General features: G+C 34.3%; 1 protein-coding gene across 1 annotated transcript in view; it reads left to right on the top strand.

Moving 5' to 3' along the window:
* The window catches only part of NFX1 (nuclear transcription factor, X-box binding 1), an 85,269-nt gene that overhangs the window by 10,666 nt on the left and 52,683 nt on the right, over positions 1–21,920 (top strand). Inside the window, exons 4-10 of the mRNA XM_051997166.1 lie at positions 4,488–4,565; positions 8,727–8,832; positions 12,738–12,809; positions 16,768–16,907; positions 18,009–18,108; positions 18,194–18,411; positions 20,065–20,162. Coding sequence (XP_051853126.1) covers positions 4,488–4,565; positions 8,727–8,832; positions 12,738–12,809; positions 16,768–16,907; positions 18,009–18,108; positions 18,194–18,411; positions 20,065–20,162 — 812 coding nt within the window. The remainder of the gene's footprint in view (positions 1–4,487; positions 4,566–8,726; positions 8,833–12,737; positions 12,810–16,767; positions 16,908–18,008; positions 18,109–18,193; positions 18,412–20,064; positions 20,163–21,920) is intronic.

Raw genomic sequence — 21,920 nt, 5'->3', positions numbered from 1 at the left:
ATAAATTATCCAGTGCCACTTTTTACCTTCTCTTAGTTTCACACTAAGAGGACTAACAGTTTCTAAACCCAATCTTAAATGACAAGCTGGGGTCAGAGATATAAGAATACATATTCAATCTTAGAAGCAAACTTAATTCACCCATGGGTTGTGTGCCTCAAGGTTAGGGTACTGGACAAGCATGGTATGACATTTAGGAGAGAGCTGTCATGCTTTTATAACAAACTAGGTGGGGGACTTTTGGGTCATATGAACAACAAAATGGAAAGTTAAATATTTTCTCTGTTCTCTATGACCTCACAAACCAGAAACAGAAATTATGCCCTGAAACCACTTCAGATGTCTGAATAGCCAGAATCCAAAAAAGGTTTTATAAACAAGTCCCCCAACCCATGAACTAACACTCAACTTATCCTGAATTCACTTAGTACCCATCTCCCTAGCTTCCCAGGCTATCAGTAGACTGCATATTGAATCCAAGGACTAAAGCCATTCCTACATCTGGATTCCTCCTTCCAGTAATCTCCAGTAATCTTGATCTACATCTGGCCACTGGACCCAGATGGTTCTAGAGGGGAAAGTAAGACAGGTGACCTTGCACAGTCCTTCTTTACTTAATTCCAATTCATTTGCATCATCTCCCTGATGTCATGAGCCTCTTCAAGAAAGAAAACAAGGGAAAATACAGTTTGTGCAAAAATTTACTCAGCTCAGAAGTAATGTATTTACTTTGTATTTCATCATGGAGGGTGACTTACATGAGCCAGAACTAGAAGGAAGCAAATTATTTCTCATGGTCTAAAGTACTACTTCAATGCCTCATAGTCAAGAGGTAACTCTGGATTTCTAAAGCCTAAGTTAGCAGAATGGAAGTTCTCCTAGACAGAAAAAGTGTCAAGTAAGGACCTAGAGTATCTATCTGTTCATTTTCCAAGAACCAATTTAGTTAAGAGGGTTTTATTTTGAGGTTGACTACAACAAGATTATATTTGTTTTTTTTTAGCTTTTTATTTTCAAAATATATGCATAGTTTTCGATACTCACCCTTGCCAAAACCTTGTGTTCCAAATTTTTTCTCCCTCTTCCCCAACCCCTTCCCTTAGATAGCAGGTAATCCCAAAATATGTTAAACATGTGTAATTCCTCTATTCATATTTCCACAATTATCATGCTATACAAGAAAAAACAGATCAAAAGTCAGATCTAATCAATTGGAAAAATATCACATACTCATGGGTAGGTGAGTAAATATAATAAAAAGACAATACTACCTAAATTAATCTACTTATTTAGTGCCATACCAATCAAACTCCCAAGAAATTATTTTACAGATCTAGAAAAAATAATAACAAAGTTCATCTGGAAGTACAAAAGGCCAAGAATTTCAAGGGAATTAATGAAAAAAATGCCAACGAAGGTGGCTTAGCTGTGCCAGACCTAAAACTATGTTATAAAGCAGCATTCATCAACTGATACTGGCTAAGAAAGAGTAGTCGATCAATGGAATAGGTTGGATTCATAAGGCAGGGATAAGAACTCACTATTTGACAAATCTGCTGGGAAAATTGGAAACTAGTATGGCAGAAACTAGGCATTGATCCACACCTAACACCATATACCAAGACAAGGTCGAAATGGATTCATGATTATGAAGAGTGATATTATAAGCAAATTAGAAGAACATAGGATAGTTTACCTCTCAGATCTTTGAAGAAGAAAGGAATTTGTAACCAAAGAAAAACTAGAGCTCATTATTGAACACAAAATAGATAATTTTGATTATATTAAAAAGTTTTTGTACAAACAAAACTAATACAAGATTAGAAGGGAAGCAATAAATTGGGAAAACATTTTTACATTCAAGGATTCTGAAAAAGCCTCATTTCTAAAATATATTGAAAATTGACTCAAGTTTATAAGAATTCAAGCCATTCTCCAATTGGTCCAAGAATATGAACAGTTTTCAGATGAAGAAGTTGAAACCATCTCTAGTTATATGAAAAGGTGCTCTAAATCACTATTGATCAGAGAATTGCAAATTAAGACAACTCTAAAATACTACTACAAATCTCTGAGATTGACAGGAAAAGATAATTATGAATGTTGAAGGGGATGTGGGAAAACTGGGACATTACTGGTGGAATTGTGAACTGATCGAACCATTCTGGAAAGCAATATGGAACTATGCCCAAAAGGCAATCAAACTATGCATTCCCTTTGACCCACCAGTGTTTCTACTGGGCTTGTATCCCAAAGAGATCATAAAAGAGGGAAAGGGACCCACATGTGCAAAAATGTTTGCGGCAGCCCTTTTTGTAGTGACAAGAAATTGGATGCTGAGTAGCTGCTCATCAGTTGGAGAATGGCTGAATAAGTTATGGTATGTGAATGTTATAGAATACTATTATTCATAAGAAATGATCAGCAGGATAATTTCAGAGAGGCTTGGAGAGACTTACATGAACTGATGCTAAGTGAAATGAGCAGAACCAGAAGATCATTGTACACGGCAACAGCAAGATTATATGATGATCAATTCTGATGGGCGTGGTTCTTCTCAAAAATGAGATGATTCAGGCCAATCTTAATAGACTTGTGATGAAGAGAACCATCTACACCCAGAGCAAGGACTGTGGGGACTGAGTGTGGATCACAACATATCATTTTCACTTTTTTTGTTGTTTTTTGCTTGAATTTTATTTTCTTATTTTTCTTCTTTTTTGATCTGATATTTCTTGTGTAGCAAGATAATTGTATATATATGTATTCCTGTATTTGATTTACATATGTTTTTACCATATTTAACATATTGGATTACTTGCCATCTAGGGCTGAGGATGGAGGGAAGAGGAGGAAAATTGAAACGCAAGGCTTTGCAAAGGTCAATGTTGAAAAATTTTCCCTACATATGTTTTGAAAATATAAAAAGCTGAAAAAAAAAAAGAAGAATCAAAAAGAAAAAAAAATGAGAGAAAACAAAAAGCAAGCAAACAACAACAAAAAAGGTCAAAGTACTATATTGTGATACACATTCAGTCCCCACAGTCCCCGCTCTGGATTACAACAATTCTCAAAAACCATTTACTGAGTTACAAAAGGGGTGCAGTTGTCACTGGTGGAAGTTTTATTCATACTAAAGAAATTATAGTTCCTTGAAGTACTGTGATACTTTGTATAAAGGATTCATTATAACCAGATCAGGAAATACTGTTGTCAAAGAAAGAATCCACATAGCTAGAGCAGGCAATGTTTCTTTTATTGGTTATATTAGTTATATAGGAGAGAGATCCACTGAAGTTGGGGAATGGGAGGCTTAGCATTTATATAGTTCCTACTATATGCCACATTACTTGATTCTCCAATCCTGCGGGATAGGGATTATTATCCACATTTTACAGTTGTAGAAATTGAGGCAAACAACAGTTAAGAGACTTATCTAGGGTCACACAGCTAGTGACTGTAGTTGGATTTGGACTTCAGTCTTTCTGCCTCCAGACCCAGGGCTCTATGCAGTATAGCCAAATCTGATCTGGATAGAACTCTCTTAATAAATGCTGTAAAGTAGAATTTTTTATATTTTTGGAGAAACAGAATCAAATGATAGACATAGTACAGAAAAGGGAAAGCACTGGAATTATGGAAGATTGGTGAATCTTTAGAACTATACGTGAATCAGGTTTTTAGCATACTTTTCCAGCATATTCAGAGAAAGGAAAAATATTGATAAATAACTTTTTTTTTTTAAACATCTAAAGGAATATCACAAGTCTCTCATTTTTCTACATAAAAGTAAAAAGATTTTCCATAGTTTCTTCAGGTGAACAATACTCAAATCTAACCATGGACTTGTTATTGGATTTTTTGGTGGGGAAGGGGAAAGGTTTGATGAGGCACTCAGGGTTAAGTGATTTGTCTGGAGTCACACAGCTAGTAAGTGTCAAGTGTCTGAGACAGAATTTGATAGGGCCACAATGCCTAGCAAATTCTAACCATAAACTTTTTCTATAAATGTCAAAGCTCTCTAGTTGTACGACAGAAGTGAGCTAACTACTGGGATTTTGGAATTCCTTTGTTTTATTAGAATGCTTTATTGCAATTAAAAATTATAAAATATTTTCTCAACATTTGTTTACTTTTGTGCATAAAGCAAATACTGTTGGTGTTTGAACTGTATGTCTTCAACCACAAATTTTAACTTTTCTAGCTTATTCAATCGCATTCTTCCTACTTCCATCGCATCCATAGATTGTTCTTGTTTTTTTACTTTGATAGTAAAAATAAGATAGAAATTGATGTTTACTTTGCATTTTTACTGTGCATCTGAAAAGATAAATGTATCTTTTACAATTATTTGTATATTTTATGAATATTTAAAATAAAACACATTTAATGTGGAAAGTATTTTAATTAGTCACAGTTCAATTTTGTGATTTATTATATACTTTTGAAAGAAAGAAATTAATTTTACTTAATATTTTCTTTGACAGATGCTCATAGAGGCTGGCGATGTCCAGCTTGTCAGAATGTTTCAGCACAAGTTCCTAGTACATATACTTGCTTCTGTGGTGAGTATTGATTATATATAATACAAGCCTTTGAGTAAGCTAGTTTAGTAGCCCAGACTATAGAACAATATTCTCACATTATCCAATCAAAGGAAGTTCATGGACTTAAACTTTTTTGGTCCTTGGGATCCCTACAGTTCTTTTCACGATAGATCTGAAGCATGAGGATGTGGTCCCAATAGGCCAACCTTGATTTTATTCTGATTATTAAGCACATGCAACTTCTTGCCTCTTAGTTACTATTTTTATTCCTAATCATTGGCACAGTTCTGACTTGGGTTCTAGAGGGTGATCAGGTTTATTTGCCCACAGTGCTAGCCTATGTCCTGAAGTTAAAGAATTCTGGTTGTTGTCATAGTTCTTCAACTCATCAATACTTAGGACTAATGATAGACTGCCTTGAAAATGCAGGAATGATTAATTAGCCATTGTAATGAAGAAAGATTATACCTACTGTGATACTGCAAAACCAAAACTTTCAAAGGTAACTTAATTGCCACTGTCTACTCTTTCCATCTTAATAGCTCCATCTTCCTTTTCTTCAGCAGTATCAAACTCATTGATTCTCCTCCAACTGCTTCTTCTCTAGTCCGTTGTCTACTTCCTGGCCTAATATGACTATTCTTATACATAATTATCTTTTCTTCTTAGACAGAGTCATTCCCTCCCATGGTTTAGCTGTCATTTTGATTTAGCTTTTTACATATAAACCATATTTGGAAGCAAAGAAAATAGTAAAAGGTACTTTACTATTTTACTTACAGTTCACCTTACTTTCTTTTTCCCTGGGAATTTAAGAAAAGTTTACTGAGCAACTACTATGTAGTAAGCATTGGGCTTGGAGTATAAAATGATAGCCTCAAGGAATCTACCTATAATATAGGAAACATTGTAACATTCTGCCTTGAATTCCACTTGTTTGTAACTTGATTAAAAGGTACTAAACATACAGTATTACTTCCACCTGGGATGGTCAGGGAATGCTTTGTGGAGGAGGTAGCATTTGAGCAAGACTTTGAAGAATAGGCATAAATTTAGGAGATGAGGAAAAGAGAGCATGAATAAAAGTACAGAGGTAGGAAAATTTGAGGCATGTTTGGGGAATAGCAAGAAGCTTAATGTGATTGGAACGTTTATAATACAAGTTAGGGCTACAGTAAGAGAAAAAATTAGAAAAATATTCACAGGCTAATTGTACAACATTTCAGATTCTTTTTGTACAGCAAAATAACGATCTGGACATGTATACTTAATTTGTATTCAATTTTATATTTTATTATATTTAACATGTATTGGTCATCCTGCCATCTAGGGGAGGGAGTGGGGGTAGGAGGGGAAAAATCGGAACAAAAGGTTGGCAGTTGTCAATGCTGTAAAATTACCCATGCATATAACTTGTAAATAAAAAGCTATTAAAATTTTTTTTTAAAATCATGCCAAAAAAAAAATTAGAAAGATATATGGGCCATAGATGTCGAGGACCTTGCTTACCAGATCCAATAAGTTTATACTGAATGTACTTGGAAAGAAGAGTACTTGAAAGTTTCAAACAGCAAAGGGACATCTTTTGCCTTTTAAAAAAGATTAATTTGGCTGTGTTGTCCAAATGAAATGACAGGCAGGGAAATTGTTAAAAGCTGATAGGGTAATCTAGGCATGAGATGATACTAGGATTGGGAGAATGGAGGGATAGAATGAAACTTTAAAAAGTTTAAAAGAAAGAAATGGGAGTGCCCTGGTGACTCATGGCAGAGTGGAAAGGAGGAACTGGTTCAGGAAAGAAGATTCATTTTGAACTTGTTTCATGTCAGGTTATGGTCCAGGTAGAAGTGCAGGTAACTCCCGAAACCTTGTCTACATAATAAATTAATACCTAATATACATTAGGGTGAAGATGTGTTGACTTCTTACAACAGCAATCTAATTAATTGACTATTATAATTCACAGCTATGAATAGGTAATAGGCTCCTAGAAATTTAAAAAGAAATTCCTTAACCCAAATGAATCTCTCATTTGTAAGCTATGTTTAGGAGATATGACTATCATTTTTACAATCTTCCCCCAAGTCTCTTTGCCACTGGACAGTGTTTTTGGGACTCTATCTCTTGCCTGGATTTTCCTAAGAGGACAAAGCTCCTTTTTTTCTTTTTAAAGATCTTTGATTTTTGTTCACCATATCATTTCACAATTAAACTTCTAGAACATTGACTCTTCCATTTCATTTCAACTCCTTATAAACTTGGCTTCTTCCCTGCTCATTCTTTTGAAACTGCTTTTTCATAGTTCATGTAATTGTCAATGTATTTGGCCTCTTTCCAGTTTTAACCTTGACTTTTACGTAGCACTTGATATTTAGAGACCCCTTTATAAAAATATCTCTCTCTTTGACTTCCCAGCCTGTTACTTAACCTTGTTCTCTCTCTCTCTCTCTCTCTCTCTCTCTCTCTTTTTTTTTTTTTTGGCTGAGGCAGTTGGAGTTAAGTGACTTGCCCAGGGTCACACAGCTTGGATGTGTTAAGTGTCTGAGATCACATTTGAACTTGGGTCTTCCTGACTTCCGGGCTGGTGTTCAGGGCGCCACCTAGTTGCCCTTCCCCCCCCCCCCCCCCCCCCCCCCCCCCCCCCCCCCTTGTTCTCAACTTGTTTCAGACTGACTCCTCCGGTAGCTCTTTTTGCTGCTACTAAATATTGCTATTTGCCAAAGTTCTCTGTTCCTTTCTTTATCTGTGCTATTTTATTTCATTAGCTATCATGGCATTGACCATTGAGTCCAAGAAGAGTACTTCTAATTATTATTATTATTATTAACAACTCCATTTCTTTCCTTTTTTGTGTGTGTGTGTGAAGCAGTTGGAGTTAAGTGACTTGCCTAGGGTCATACAGCTAGGACATGTTAAGTATCTGAGGATAGATTTGAATTCAGGTCCTCCTGACTCTAAGGCTGGTGCTTTTATCCACTGAACCATCTAGCTGCCTCTATTTAACTCCATTTCTAATCTCTCACTCAAGCACCAGGTACATATTTTTAATCTATGTGCTAGACTGCTTCGTTTAGATTCCCCACTAGAAATTCAATCTCAGTGTATTTAAAACCAAATTTATTGTCTTCTTTGTGCTCTCTCTTACTACTCCTGCCAAACCAACATCTTTTAATTTCCCATTATGCCACTTCTTTTCATGCCTACTGCTATCAGATTAATCTTCCTCATACAATATTTTTCATTGGATCATTTCTCAAAAGTTGAATTCCATTTTGAAATTTATTTTTTTTATGACTTTAATAAACACAAATATTTCTTTATACAAATAAAATAAGCCAAAAGGAATGGTATACAAAGTGGTAAGTCTCTATGATAGCTAGTTTTGTTTAAAGTATGTTTTAAATTGGACTTGATAATACCAATACTGCTTTGCTTGTCTGTATCCTTTTCTGAATTTTCCTTTTTGTATTTTTAAAATACTTCATTGGTATACTTTTCTTTCTTTTATCAGTGTCTTCTGTATTACTTTCATGCAAGAAAACTTTTTTGTTTCCAGTTTTTCAGTCCCCAAATAGTGATCTGAGTTTCAAGGAGGGCATATCCTTTTCCAAGTCTTCCTTTTTTTTCTCCCTTATTCAAATATTTCCTTTCCTATAAATTTGTACCTTTCTTTCTTCTTTGACTCATGTCTTTTTTTTCTTGGAAGCATGTTGCAATGGAAGGAGCATTGAACCACTTTAATGTAGATCCCTCCTCAAACCTGTATGACCTTGGCCAAGTTAATGGGCCTCACTTTCTTTATCTGTTAAATTCTGAGGAAGTAGTAGTCTCAGTGGCTTTAGAGGACCTTAGGGTCTTAAGATAAATAAAATTGATGGTGAATCATGTAGGAAAAGGCTGTGGGATATATTAAACAAATTGGATATTGTTTTCTTTTTAAATCAAATATAACCATTATTCAAAGATGGCTGTTGCCTGAATAAATATATTGTCCTGGTCAAGGGACTTTATTTCATGAATATAATTGCATTAATCTACTTTTGAATCTTAAATTCAAAAGTTTTTAATCAATGAAAACTAATGCTAATGTTTCTCTCATTGTTTCCATAACTGCTTTGTGATGTTAAAAATGAAAGTGTTTAAATTTCTGTAATTTATTTTATGATCTTTAATTTACAGGTAAAGTAAAGAATCCTGAATGGAACAGAAATGAAATACCACATAGTTGTGGTGAGGTTTGTAGAAGGAAGCAACCTGGCCAGGACTGTCCACATTCATGTAATCTGTAAGTTTAAATTATAGAAATCCAAAGAATATTAAGGAGTATTTGTAGTTGTTAGTCTTAGATCTTTGTGTCTTATTGAAATTGGTGGAGGAAATAGAAATCTTCTATTAAGTAAAATCAAGCTGTTTGACTTTTGGTTTGCAGATGCTATTGATTTTTTTGTTTTTGTTTTTAAATGAGGGCATTTGTCCTTTTCCAGCAGTACCACTCTTTTATTATTTTGCTGTATTCCTTCCAGCAACTCTTATAAACCTTGGAGCCAGGATATTCTTTTTTTTTTTTTTTTTTTGAAGCTGTATTTGTATTTATTGTAAAGTTATTCTCTTCTATAGTTACCTCTTGGATTTTATTTAACACAGTTTTCCTTTTTTGTAGTTGAAATTTTCTACCCTCAATTTATATCTCTAGTCTTGGTTCTTGAATTAGGATTTTGTTCTAGGACTAGGTTATGCCTTTTCTTCCACACATGGAGGTTGAAGTTGCTAGCCCTTAATCTTATTCCTTCTACAGTCTAGATACTTCTATGACTATAGTTTTGGAGGGGACTGGCTGGTTCTAGAGACCAAAGCACCACCTACATCCCTACCTGTCTTCTGCTTCCATATTCTATTGTCTTAACCGAGCTGCTAGGCCCTGCCCCGTCTTTCTTTCTCACAACTGTCCTCAACTTAGAATTTGCCTTTTTTCCTTTGTCTCCTGACAGGTACAGGACTGGATGCTGAACAGCTAGCTGATTTCAGGTCTCTTGGAGGACTGCTGGGCATGTCTGGCTCACTTGTCTTCTTGATCCCTTGCTTCAGTCACAGTAACACAAATGGCCCTGCCTTCAGACAAATGCTCCTATCACTGCTCTCGCTAGTATGAGCTGCTTTTGAGAATGGATTATTTCCTTTTCCTTGTATCCCCAGGGTCCAGCACAGTGCTTGACAAATAGGCATTTAACATGTGCTTGTTGATTAAGTACTTCTGCCCTGTTTCTTTTTCAGACTCCTTTTAAGAACTGATTTTTGTCTCCTGCTGGATTTTTGACAGATGTGCATTAACTCTTGTTGGCTTCAGACGCTTTACTAGTGATTGGTTTGGGGCCCATTACCATTTAACTATCTTGTACAACTCTGGATGGATATACAGATGGAGGAACTTGTTAGTGTTTCTCTTTCGTTTTATTGGTCATTGTTTGGTCTGGCACTCTTTAAAATTTATAGTGTAGTGTTTTTGGTTCTTAAGGGAAATGGGCTTGACTGTAACCCTTCCTATCTTTATCTTTATTGGAAGTCTGCTCTCATCCTTCAGGATGAGGATTTCACCCTGAGTGGCTCCGTGATTACATTTGCTCAGTAGTCACATCTACGATGACTTTCAGAACCCAAAGATGTCATTTTCTGGTCCTGGGATTGTGAATTCATCAAGGCTGTGTTCTGTTTTTCTCCTTACCCATTGTGGGTTATCAACTCTTTAGTAGTCTCTTTTCTTCTCTTTCTCTTTCCAGTGCAAAGATCATTCTTCTTGATAGATAAAACAGAAGCAGTATAAGAATTAAACAGCTCCTCTCTTTTTCCATTCCATCCATTTTTTCCATTACATCCTCTCCAGGGATTTCAGTTCTTTTTTCCCCTCAGGAAACTTTTTTGAAAAACCTTTTTTTTCTTTATCTTTTTTCTCCAACTCCATGTCATTTTGGTCTTTAGAATTCAAGAATTGCTTATTACAGGACAGTGCCACCCTAAGGTCTTTATCCTCCTGACTCCCACCTTTTGTGTCTTTCAAAAATCTAAATTGGTTGGTAGTTCCCTCTGTATAGACTTTATTCTTTTTAAAGAGTTGCTCTTTTTTTCTCATAGAAATTGTTTTTCTTTATGTTTTCATAATATCATTCTTGAGAAATTCCCTTCCTTCCTGATATAATCTCCCAAATAGAATTTTTTTTCATTGCATCCTACTCTATTTTTCTATAGCCTTTGAAATCTATTTTCCTAATATTTAGGCAACATGTCCATCTGTCATTAGCTTACTCCATTTTACTAATTTCAAAATGTGTAGCCACTATCATTCTGACTTCTCACCATTTCCAACATAGCATCTGATTTATTCTTGTTGATGAGAATTTGATTTGGAAGTCCACTTCATTTGTTTCTTTGCCTTTTGAAGGAGGGAAGTATTAGCAAAATGATGAAAAAGTTATTTACTTTTGTGTTTTAGCAAAGCGCCAGCATTTCTTCTAAATAATAAAAGTCCCTGTTTCTGTTTTGCTATGATTCTATACCAGTCTTATAATCTGTTCTTCATACTCTTCATCTTTTTCTTGTTTTATCAAAGTGGTCAATAGTATGCTCTGATAACTGTTACTCTTCTTTCTACAGCTTTTATCTGTCACATATTCTCCATCTTTTTTACCCCATTTTGGTTTCTGTCTTCCCTCACATTAATGCTACTACTCCTCCTTTTTTAACCTCTCCTGTTAGTAAAGGAATAATACCTTGCAGTAATATGTTCTGTCCCAGAAAGCCTCGGGTAGCTATAAGATCAAATTTTCTTCTCATTATCAGGATCTTAATTTCTCTTGTTTGTCATTCATACTTTGTGCATTTTGCATATTGACATGGGTTTTATTTTTATTTCTTTTCTTGGATTTTTTCCTGTGAACTTCTGGGGATCTATATTGGTATTCTTACATTGTAGCTAGTCTCTATGGTATCTGACTGACTTGGATATATGTGGGAAGCTTTTTCTCTCCTCCTTCCTTTTTAGTTTAAAGCCCTTTTAATTAGTTTTTCAAGATATCAGGCAAATATATTTTTAGATATACTTCATCTTTACCCAAAAGCCTGCCACTTCTATATTTTTCTGTATAACAGGAGTTCTTAACCTGGGGCCTCTAAATTTTTTTTTGGGGGGGAGGGTGGTTAATAGCTGTATTTCAGTATAATCAATTTTTTCTGTAATCCTATTTATTTCATATTATGCATTTACAAACACTATTCTGAGAAGGGCTTCATAGGCATCACCAGACTATGCAAAAGGTCCGTGACATAAAAATGCTTAAAAATCCCTGCTCCAGGACAAGCCCCAACACCCAGACATCAGCTTCTAAAATAAGTTGTTCACTTCCCAAATTTGTGTTTATCTTTTGAAGTTTAGACTTTGTATGACAACAGTGAATTAATTTTTACATGCACATCATATTTTTAAGCAAAAAATGACTATTAGATAGACTTGGTTCTTATGGCCTGTTTATAAAAATCAAAGCCACCTTCAGAGGACAGAGATCCTCCTATTTGGAGGATATTCAGAAAAAAAATTCCAAGACCAATTCCAAAATATGTGTTTTGAATAATTATAATCTTGATGTTTCCTATTTAGAAGAAGAAAGCATCCTTGAGCATATTAATTTTAGAAATCACTCTCATTTAGTATCATATCTCATATGTAAAATAGTTAAACTAGAGGTCAAAATTTTGATATTATAGCAGCACAGCACCAGTCTTCTTTCCTTGAGCACTTTTTTCCCCATTATGATCCACCTGTTATTGATCACTATTGTCACCTCAACTATTAATCCCTTTTTTTGGTCTTAGCATCTGTTGGTAACAATTCATCTGTTAAGTCTTCCCTTCACTTCCTGATTGAGTAAATGACCAGTAAGAGGTTTTATGTTGTATAAAGTATCCCCAATTTTGAACAGGCCTAAAATGTTTCATTGATCACCCAGAAAGGTGAGAGAATCTTGTTTTTATGATCATGGACCTCTGATATTGATGGTGCATTTAGTGTTTAAACAGGAATCCAAAGTAGACAAATTCTGATTGATTTGTGTGATTTGCTGGAGGATATTGGGGGAGGGTGAATTGTTGTTGAGTTAATTATATGTATATAATCCTTTATTCATTGAAGTGTTTCTGTTTAAGTCTTTGCCATCCAGGACCTTGTCCATCATGCCCTGCCTTTATGACTAAGACATGTGAATGTGGACGAACAAGGTAAGATTAGAACTTTGCTTTATGGAAAAAAATTACTACTTGTGATTTTAGGCTATATAGTAAAATATTAATAGGTAATGAAGGCAGTCTGCTTATAAAAAATAAATTGCTTATTTGTTTCACTCTTAATTTTTATAGCAGCAAAACATACTTTGGATGTTTTTGAGCACTGGTTCAGTAAATCAGCAAAAATATGTGGACAAATATATATATATATATTCATACATATTCATACGTAGTCAGTAAGTTGGTCTATTTTTATCTGTTTTTACACTCTTGTTCACAAATCACTTGAGTATATCTAGGTCTGTGATTTTATAGTTATAGGAACTTTTGGTTGGGAAATTGTCTCCAATATTACACCTTTAACCTGAGAATGCCTCATTGGAGGCTCAGAGATTTTAAGTGGCTTATCTCTAACTGTTAAGTGGCAGAGGAGTATTTGAACCCAGAGCTTTCTGACTTCATGTACTGCACTGTTCTTCCAAGACCATATTATAAACCATTCATGTGTAGTACTTTTTAAAATGTCCCCAGTGTTAAACACCAGTAATAGTTGACTTTTGAGTATAAAATATTGCCAGAGTGATAGATCATTTCCCTATGCATAGAACTCACATTTATATGACATTTTCTGATTGTATTATCTGATTCAGTACTCTTGTGGTACTGAGTGATTCAATTATTATCTGCATTTTACAGATGAAGAAATAGGCTCAGATAAGTGACTTGTCTAGGCAAATGGCAGCGCTTGGTCTCAATCTCAAGTATTTCAAGTTCAAATCAAAAGGTTTTTTTTTCCCCATGAAACTACGTTATCTCTAATAACAGTTGATTTTAACAAAAACCATGGACACAAGTATTGTTTGCTGGGGCTTTTTTTATTTTTCTCATCAATGGACATTAAATAGTTGACAGATATTTGCTATAAGACATATTAAATGATGTGGAGGCTTGAAGGACATTAAGCACATTTAAATGTCAGTTTACTCTTTATTCAATACAAGGATACATCCCAATGAACCTGGTCTGAATAAGTTTAATCTAGCAACACCTACAACAGATTTAATTGTGGTTATCTTCGAGCTCTATAAGGATATGTATCCTTTATAACTTTGTTGAGAGTGAGTACATATCGTTCAAATTCAGAAGAATAATTAAATCTTTGAATGAGCACTTACTTTCTCTAGCTCTTTGAAGCTAGGTGAGTCATTAAACCTCTGTGGGCCTCACGCATCCTCCTGAGATTTATATGTTTTGTCCTGTTACATAAGCATTATGTAAGCCTTATACAGAGTAACATCCTTACATGATATCTTATAAAGGGAATTCTTTACAAAAGGGTAATAACAAATAGTTCACCAGGAAGTTAGATAATATTGTGAAGATGGAATTCCAGGAATTGAAAATAAATAAGAGCTAAAGTATCTGCAGTCTCTAGAGTATTTCATACAAGCAGCATTCAGATAAATAGGTACTCACAATTCTATCTCTTTTATTGCCTCAATTTTCTCAAAGATTATATATCACAAAGAAACTTTGACTCAGAATTGAGTAAGGACAAGGTACCATCAATGTAAATAATATAGAGGAGCTGCCACAAGCATCTGCATTCTTTGAGCCTGAAGAATTTGGACTGGCTAAAGGAACAGTTTGCTATAGGACATCTTTCCCAGAGAGTGATAGGAATTAGGGCTTGACTTGTGATTCCATTGATATAAAGAATTTTTGTATATGGAAATCTCTTGTAGTAATACAGGTCAGCACCTTCTCTGCAACTTACAGTCTTAAGATAGTTGTTCACTGAGAGGTTAATTGACTTGCCTAGGATCAGTCGGCCAGTATTATGTCAGAGGTCAGACTTGAACCCAGCTCTTCTTTGGCATTTTTCCATTTACTGCACCACACTGCCATTTCACCTTCACACAAGACATTTTAAATACATGTGGCTTAATTTAAGCAAAACTGATACACAAAAATCCAAACATGAGATAGATTGATTAGGGAGTTATTACTTTAAGAGAATTATTTATTTCTCTGAAGAATCAGAAAATCCCAGAATTGGAAAGGGCATTTAGACCTGTCTCTTAGCAACTCTATATTTCGGTATCTTTGCCAAATTGTCCAGCTTCTACTTAAACACTTCCATTGATGGGGGAATATATATATATATATATGAATGAAGAAATGTACATCTTTTTTTGGACAACTCTAATTCCTATCTTATATTGAGCTGAAATCTACTTCTTTGTAATTTTTACCCATTGTTCCTAGTTCTTCTAGAACTAAAGAGATTATTACTTTTCCAAATTATATTTCTTCAGATATTGGAAGTCAGCTATTAAATTTCCCTTAAGACTTCTTTTTTTTTAAGCTTAACATCCCTATTTTTTCTAACTATTCCTTATATGATATAGTTTTAAACTCCTTACTATTCTAATGGGCCTCCCCCTTACCTCTGGGTTACAGAACTGATAAATAATATTCATTACACAGTATAGTGGTATTCTTACTTTCCTTTTGGTGGATTTAATTGTCATTTAATGTAGCCTCATTATCCCTTTTATCAGCTACTTCATACTGCTGACTTTTTTAGATTGCTATCAAGTCAATAACACATATACATTCTTTTCTATATAAACAGTTTTCTAGTTATATCTCCCCTTCCCTATGCTTTATTTAGTTGTGTTTTTTTAATCTAAAGAAACTTTTTTTTAAGTTTAGAGATATTCTGTATATTAACAGTTATCCTTTATAGCAAACCAGCACTATTTAATTGGGAAAGTATGTAGTCAGTACCTTCATTTATTAAACTGAACATTTAATAGGGTCAAAAACAGCATCCTATATCATGGTTACTAGAAATCTCTGTCCAGATGGACACCAATTTTCTAACAAGTACAAATCAATCATTTTCATTGACTTTTCTTACCTGTGCCCATGAAGATATAAAAGACTTGTTAGATGCTTTGCTACAATACAGGCATTATAAATATGTGGGATGCCCACCCTGATCATCTTCTAGCCTAGGACTTAAGAATGGACCTGCCTTGGGCAGGGTGGACTTCCTTAACCAGAACAAATCACATCCTTCATACCTTCTCTAGGTTCATCTCTATTGTTGTATCCTCTTCCAAAGGGGAACCATCCAACATCCTGGTTCTGTTAATTCTTAGGAAAACCCCTCAGGCTATCTATTTGGTACTATGTGACCAACCAAGCTCCTTTTCTAGTCATACATGTTCTTGACTTAGGCCACTTTTTAAACACATGGTCTTGTTAGAATAGGTTGCTGCCTGCTTTCCCTCATTATGGACTGACCTTTCTTCCAGTAATTCTTGGTTTACCTGCAACTTTTAGGCTCTAGATCCTCATGTTTCATGATTCACGTTCATACAGCTTTCCTTGAAAACTAAGGCAGCAAGTGTTTACTTAGGCTACCTTTTGGCCATTATATCCTAGTTGCTTCCTTCCTTGGGAATGCCATGGTTACAAGCATGGAGAAGATATACTTTTGTAGGTGCAATTAGTATTTGGTACAAAAACAAAAAAAATATACAATTTAAAGAAGTACATATTGTGTAAATTTCAAGTTCACCAAGAGATAGTTTGTGCTATGGGGAAAAGTACCATGTTAGCTGTCAGAGGCTTTGAACCAGTTCTATTATTTACTAACCTTGTGGCTCTGGCATATCACTAAAGTCTCTTGGTCTTAAAATTGATGAACTCTCAGGTTCCTTTTAGTCCTTGATCTGTGGTCTATTGATCTTTTAAGTTGAATAATGAGATGTGATAGGGTAAAGAGAAAATGCAGACATGGCAGGACCCTAAAGATAGGATTACAAAGGGACCCTCTTAAGATTTTTGATAAATGCTACATCTTGTTCACTTTGTAATTCTTAAGTGGTATCAGTCAGATATGAGGTGTCTTCTAATGTGACATTTGTTATATCCACAGTCATTCAGTTCGTTGTGGTCAGTCTAACTCAATTCACTGTTCTAATGTGTGTGGCAATATTTTGAATTGTGGTAAGCACAACTGTGCCGAACTTTGCCATGCAGGTGAATGCCAGCCGTGTCATCTTATAGTACGTCAGGGTAAGTATTTTTATTCTCTTACTATCTTAATAGCACATAATTTTCTGAGAATGCCACATAATCATTGTTCTGTTATTAAGGTTTTTCCATTACTTTCTGTCAAAAATTTGTCAGGATTACAAAATAGAATGAATTCTGTTTATTTATCCAGAAAATGCTATTTATGACTTCTTTTTATTTTTATCATATTCTTAATTGAATAGCATTTGCACTTTTTCTTTTTTAAACCCAAAGAATGAAGTTAAAAGTTTTTTTTAAGTTCTTAAAGTCCTAATAGCCACATTTCTTTTAAAAGACATGTAAGCTGTTATTATAAATTTGTATATTAAATTTTAAAAATATTAATATTTAGGATCGAACTTTTCAGGTTCATGTGCTTTTTGTTGAGACAGCTAGATTGAAAGGGTAGATAAGTTGATGGAACAGATAATTCCCAGTAGAATCACATAGCTTTATGTCATGTCATTATATATAATAACATCAAGAGTATAAATCCTCTAACATGAAAAAATTAATTGCTAGATGGAAGAAACTGAATCTTAATTTCTTGATCGTTTAGCATTAAGAATAATTTTAGACTGGATTCATATTATATGCAAGTAGGAGCATTTTTAATTTTTTTAATTCATTGGAAACTCACATGTGACTATATGAAATTATGGTTTAGTAAAGTAGAAATGATTGAGATTTTATATCAGCGTTTAGTATACCATAATAACATGATTAGAACATATTATCGTGAGTGATGTGTTGGCCTCATACTGTATTGCTGTCCTTGAGAACTTTTTTATTGATGAAAGTATTATGTAGCATGGCCAATTTAATATTGCTAGTAATTTTGTTTTTAAAGTAGGCCAGTGAGTTTATCATGGTAGAAAGTTACTAAAAAGTAACCAAAGTACCTTCTGTGCAACTTAAATTGTATTTCTAATTGTGAACTTTTTAAACACAGGGGACAATCTATTGTAAAAAAGGAAAAAAAAACAATAAATTTTTTAAATGTATTTTTCTGGGTAACAAGATTTTCTGCATTTGCTTTAAATTTTTTTTTTCTTGTTCTATTTATTGTATTGGAACTTATTTTTGAAATTATTTTGTTAGTGTGTTACTGTGGGGCCACTTCTCAAGATGTATTATGTGGAACTGATGTAGGACAGTCTGATGGATTTGGAGACTTCAGCTGTTTAAAGATATGTGGCAAGTAAGGCTTTATTTCATCTTATATGTAAATAGCAAGAATGTATCTTATTAATAGTCTTGTAACATTTTGTTCTTTTTCTTAACAGGAAATTGAAGTGCGGGAACCATACATGTTCACAATTATGCCACCCCCAGGCCTGCCAATTATGTCCACGACTTCCACAATTAGTGCAAACTTGCCCTTGTGGTCAGACTCCACTTAGCAAATTGCTAGAACTTGGATGTGTTGAACGCAAAACATGTTTGGATCCTATACCATCATGTGGAAAAATATGTGGCAAACCTCTGTCTTGTGGCTCCTTTGGTAACTAAATGAAATTCATTTAAATATGTGGCAATATGAAATATCCAGGGGAAATAACACATTTTAGTAGATAGATGTTTCTATAAGTATTTGAAAGAAGGTATCATTTTCTTTCCAAACATACATGGTTTTCTAAGTTGTATCCCATTTACTCAAATAATTTCCCTTTTTTATTCATCTATGTTTTACCTATAAAATTGAGTACTTATGCTATGATAATGTTCCAGGTGGAACCAAAAAGCTCTTCTGATTACGAGACCTCAAGTTTCCTTGGATAATTAGTGTTTTAGAAGATTAAAGATAATTGAATTTTGGGCAGAATGGCTCTGGACATCTTGTGAACAAATGTAAATCCCAGACCCAGGCTGCTTCCAGCAGAGACATTGTAAAAAGATTCTTAAAGTCAAGGTTGATATAGTTTGTGTTCTGTAAATCATAGAAAAGATAGATAAGAGATACAGAGTCTCATAGCCTTAGATTTCAGCAAAGAACCACATGTTTCTTTTCTTTTCTTTTCTTTTTTTTTAAGCTTTTTATTTACAAGTTATATGCATGGGTAATTTTACAGCATTGACAAATGCCAAACTTTTTATTAAAATTTTTCCTCTCCTACTCCCCACTCCCTCCCCCCAGATGGCAGGTTCACCAATTCATGTTAAATATGTTAAAGCACAAATTAAATATAATATTAGTATACATGTCCAAACAGTTATTTTGCTGTTCAAAAAGAATTGGACTTTGCAGTAGTGTACCATTAGCCTGTGAAGGAAATCAAAAATGCAGGCGAACAAGGATACAGGGATTGGGAATTCTATGTAGTGGTTCATAGTCATCTCCCAGAGTTCTTCCCCAGACTTTTGTTTTTATTGCTGTCTGAACCACATCAGTAAAGTACGTTTTGTTCCTATGGAAATTCTCTGCAGTGATGCAGGCTGGCAACTTATCTATAATTTATAATCTTAGAGAGTTAGAGAAACAGTAGCTGTTTCAATTCATTACTGCTCTATTGGAATTGATTTAGAACCACATGTTTCTTAAAACATTTCCAAGGGAGGTGAAAGAAACTGAATTGGGAGAAATAACTGAAGTGTTATCCCAACTCTTCTTTATGTGTCATCCTGAGAGGGAACTGGAATAGGTTGGGGATGGATATAGGTAAATAAATGTTTGGGTGTATGAATAGGATTTATTTTTAATTGTGGGGTAAGGGTTTGGAGAATTATTGTATTCTGTAGGATTATAAAATTATAGAGTTAGAGCTAGAAGAGATCTTGTAGTCCTACTTTAATTTTACAGATATGAAAACTTAAACTCAATAAAAGTAAGTGATTGTCTTAGGTTTATATGCATAGGATTTATTTATTCCTAATGTTTTATTTATCTCCTTTGTCAACATGTTGTATCTCTTCCCCAAGAACCTTTATCTTGGTAAAGAAAAAGATGAGCAAAAAAACCAAAAACTAATATAATGACTTTATCTACCAATGAAGACAGTTATTATTTTCTAATAATCCCTCTTATCACTATGAAAAAATAGGCATTATTTTTTCTCATTTTTTTTGAAAAAACATAGTTTGACTTCTATACACAGCAGTTAGATGACTGAACTAATAGTTTAAAAAAATTTTAATGTGAGATTTTAATTTTTATTAGATTTCATTCATACATGTGAAAATCTTTGCCACGAAGGAGAATGTGGACCTTGTTCTCGCACATCCGTTATTTCCTGCAGATGTACTTTCAGAACAAAGGTAAATTCAGAAGCACTAATATCAGATTATTGCTGCAGGGTTATTTTCAGTCTTTGAACCAAGGTAATGAGGAATTTATTATTTTTCAAAATGTGATTTTAAAATAGTTTTTAGAGTATCTTATCAGCAAAACTTTTTATCATTTGCTTTTTACTATATCAAAAAGGAATAAGATTTGAAAAGTCCTGTCAGAATTTTCAGATAATCTAGTCACTGTTCTTTATTATTGAAATTTTTACTTTTTAGTGTTCTTTTCCAAGGGAAATATAGTAATTTTTATTTTGTATATAGAAGAGAAGGTAAAGGTTGTTTTCTCATTTTGCTATATGGTCAAAATATGTGGGACATCTCAGATATGGTGAATGATTATAGGAGATGCTCCATCCAGTTTGTGTCTTGGGCAGTCCTCTTAAGTTCTTCCTGCTACTTACTTATACTATCAGACTGATACAGAGGTGAAGACACAATTTAAGTCTGTTGACTTTGTCTTATTCAAAAGATCTGGTGTAGATAGAACTATTAACTAAAAAATTACTAGTTGATACTAAAAGCCTAGGCTTATAAGATCATAGATTTAGAATTGAAAAGAGGAACTTCAGAAACTCACATTACATATGAGGAAATAAGGACCAAAGTGATTAAATAGTTTGGTGGAATGTCAGAGATGACAAAATCAGGATTTACATTTAGACCCTCTCTCTGTTCCAGCTCCTTAGAAGCCCTGAGCTATTCCTTCTTACCACCACTAATCACTTTTTTTTTTTTTTTTTAATGTCCAGACCTTTGTTTTTATTGCTGTCTGGACCACATCAATAAAGCACATTTTGTTCTTGTGGAAATTCTCTGCAGTGATGTAGACTGGCAATTCATCTATAATTTATAATCTTAGAGAATCAACTAGGAACATTAGCATTATATTGTCCTTGCAATTACCAAGGTTCAAAACCTTTGTGTAATCCTCAATGTTTCTTCCCTTTCTTCCCCATTGTCATTCAGTCTGTAAATACTGTATTCTACTCCTATGATGTCTCCCATTTACTCCTTTCTTCCACTTATGTTGTCACCACTCTGACTGGAGCCCTTACTACTTCTCAAAATAAGGTGGTACAGAGCTTAGAATACTAAACCTGGAAGATGTGAGTTCAAATTCAGCTTTCCTCAGTTCTGGGCATAATAGTAGTGCCTGCCTACCTACTTAAGTGCACCTACCTCCCAGAATTATTGTAACAGTCAAATGAGATCATATTTATAAAATACTTAGCATTTGTAAAGCACTGGTGTGTAGTAGAGAGGTAGCTTAGATGACTCAGAATAGAACACTGGCCTACAATCAAGAAAAAATGAATTCAAATCCAGTCTCAAACATTAGCTGTTACCCTGTGTCACCCTTGGCAAGTCACTTAACCTTTGCCTTAATCCACTGGAGAAGGAAATGGCAAACCCTGGTATTCTTGCCAAGAAAACCTCATGGATAGTATTAGCCTGGTGTCCAAAAATTGGACACATTTGGGTGACTGAATGACTGAATAAGCAATAGCATATCCTTAATATAATATAATATAATAGATACTTAATAATTGCTTGTTTCCTTTCTCCAGGCACCTCTATACATCTTTGTGAGTCACAGTATTTATCATTAGACTGTTCTCGTAGGCAGGGATTGACCTGCCTTTCTTTGTGTCTCTAGTGCTTGACACTGCCTAATGTATAGTAGATGCTTAGTTTATGTTTACTCATTGGCTATTTATTATAATTGTC

The sequence above is a fragment of the Antechinus flavipes genome, chromosome 1, assembly GCF_016432865.1.
Source record: "Antechinus flavipes isolate AdamAnt ecotype Samford, QLD, Australia chromosome 1, AdamAnt_v2, whole genome shotgun sequence".
In the NCBI taxonomy this organism is placed as follows: Eukaryota; Metazoa; Chordata; class Mammalia; order Dasyuromorphia; family Dasyuridae; genus Antechinus; species Antechinus flavipes.
This window is presented reverse-complemented; position numbering and strand designations above follow the sequence as displayed.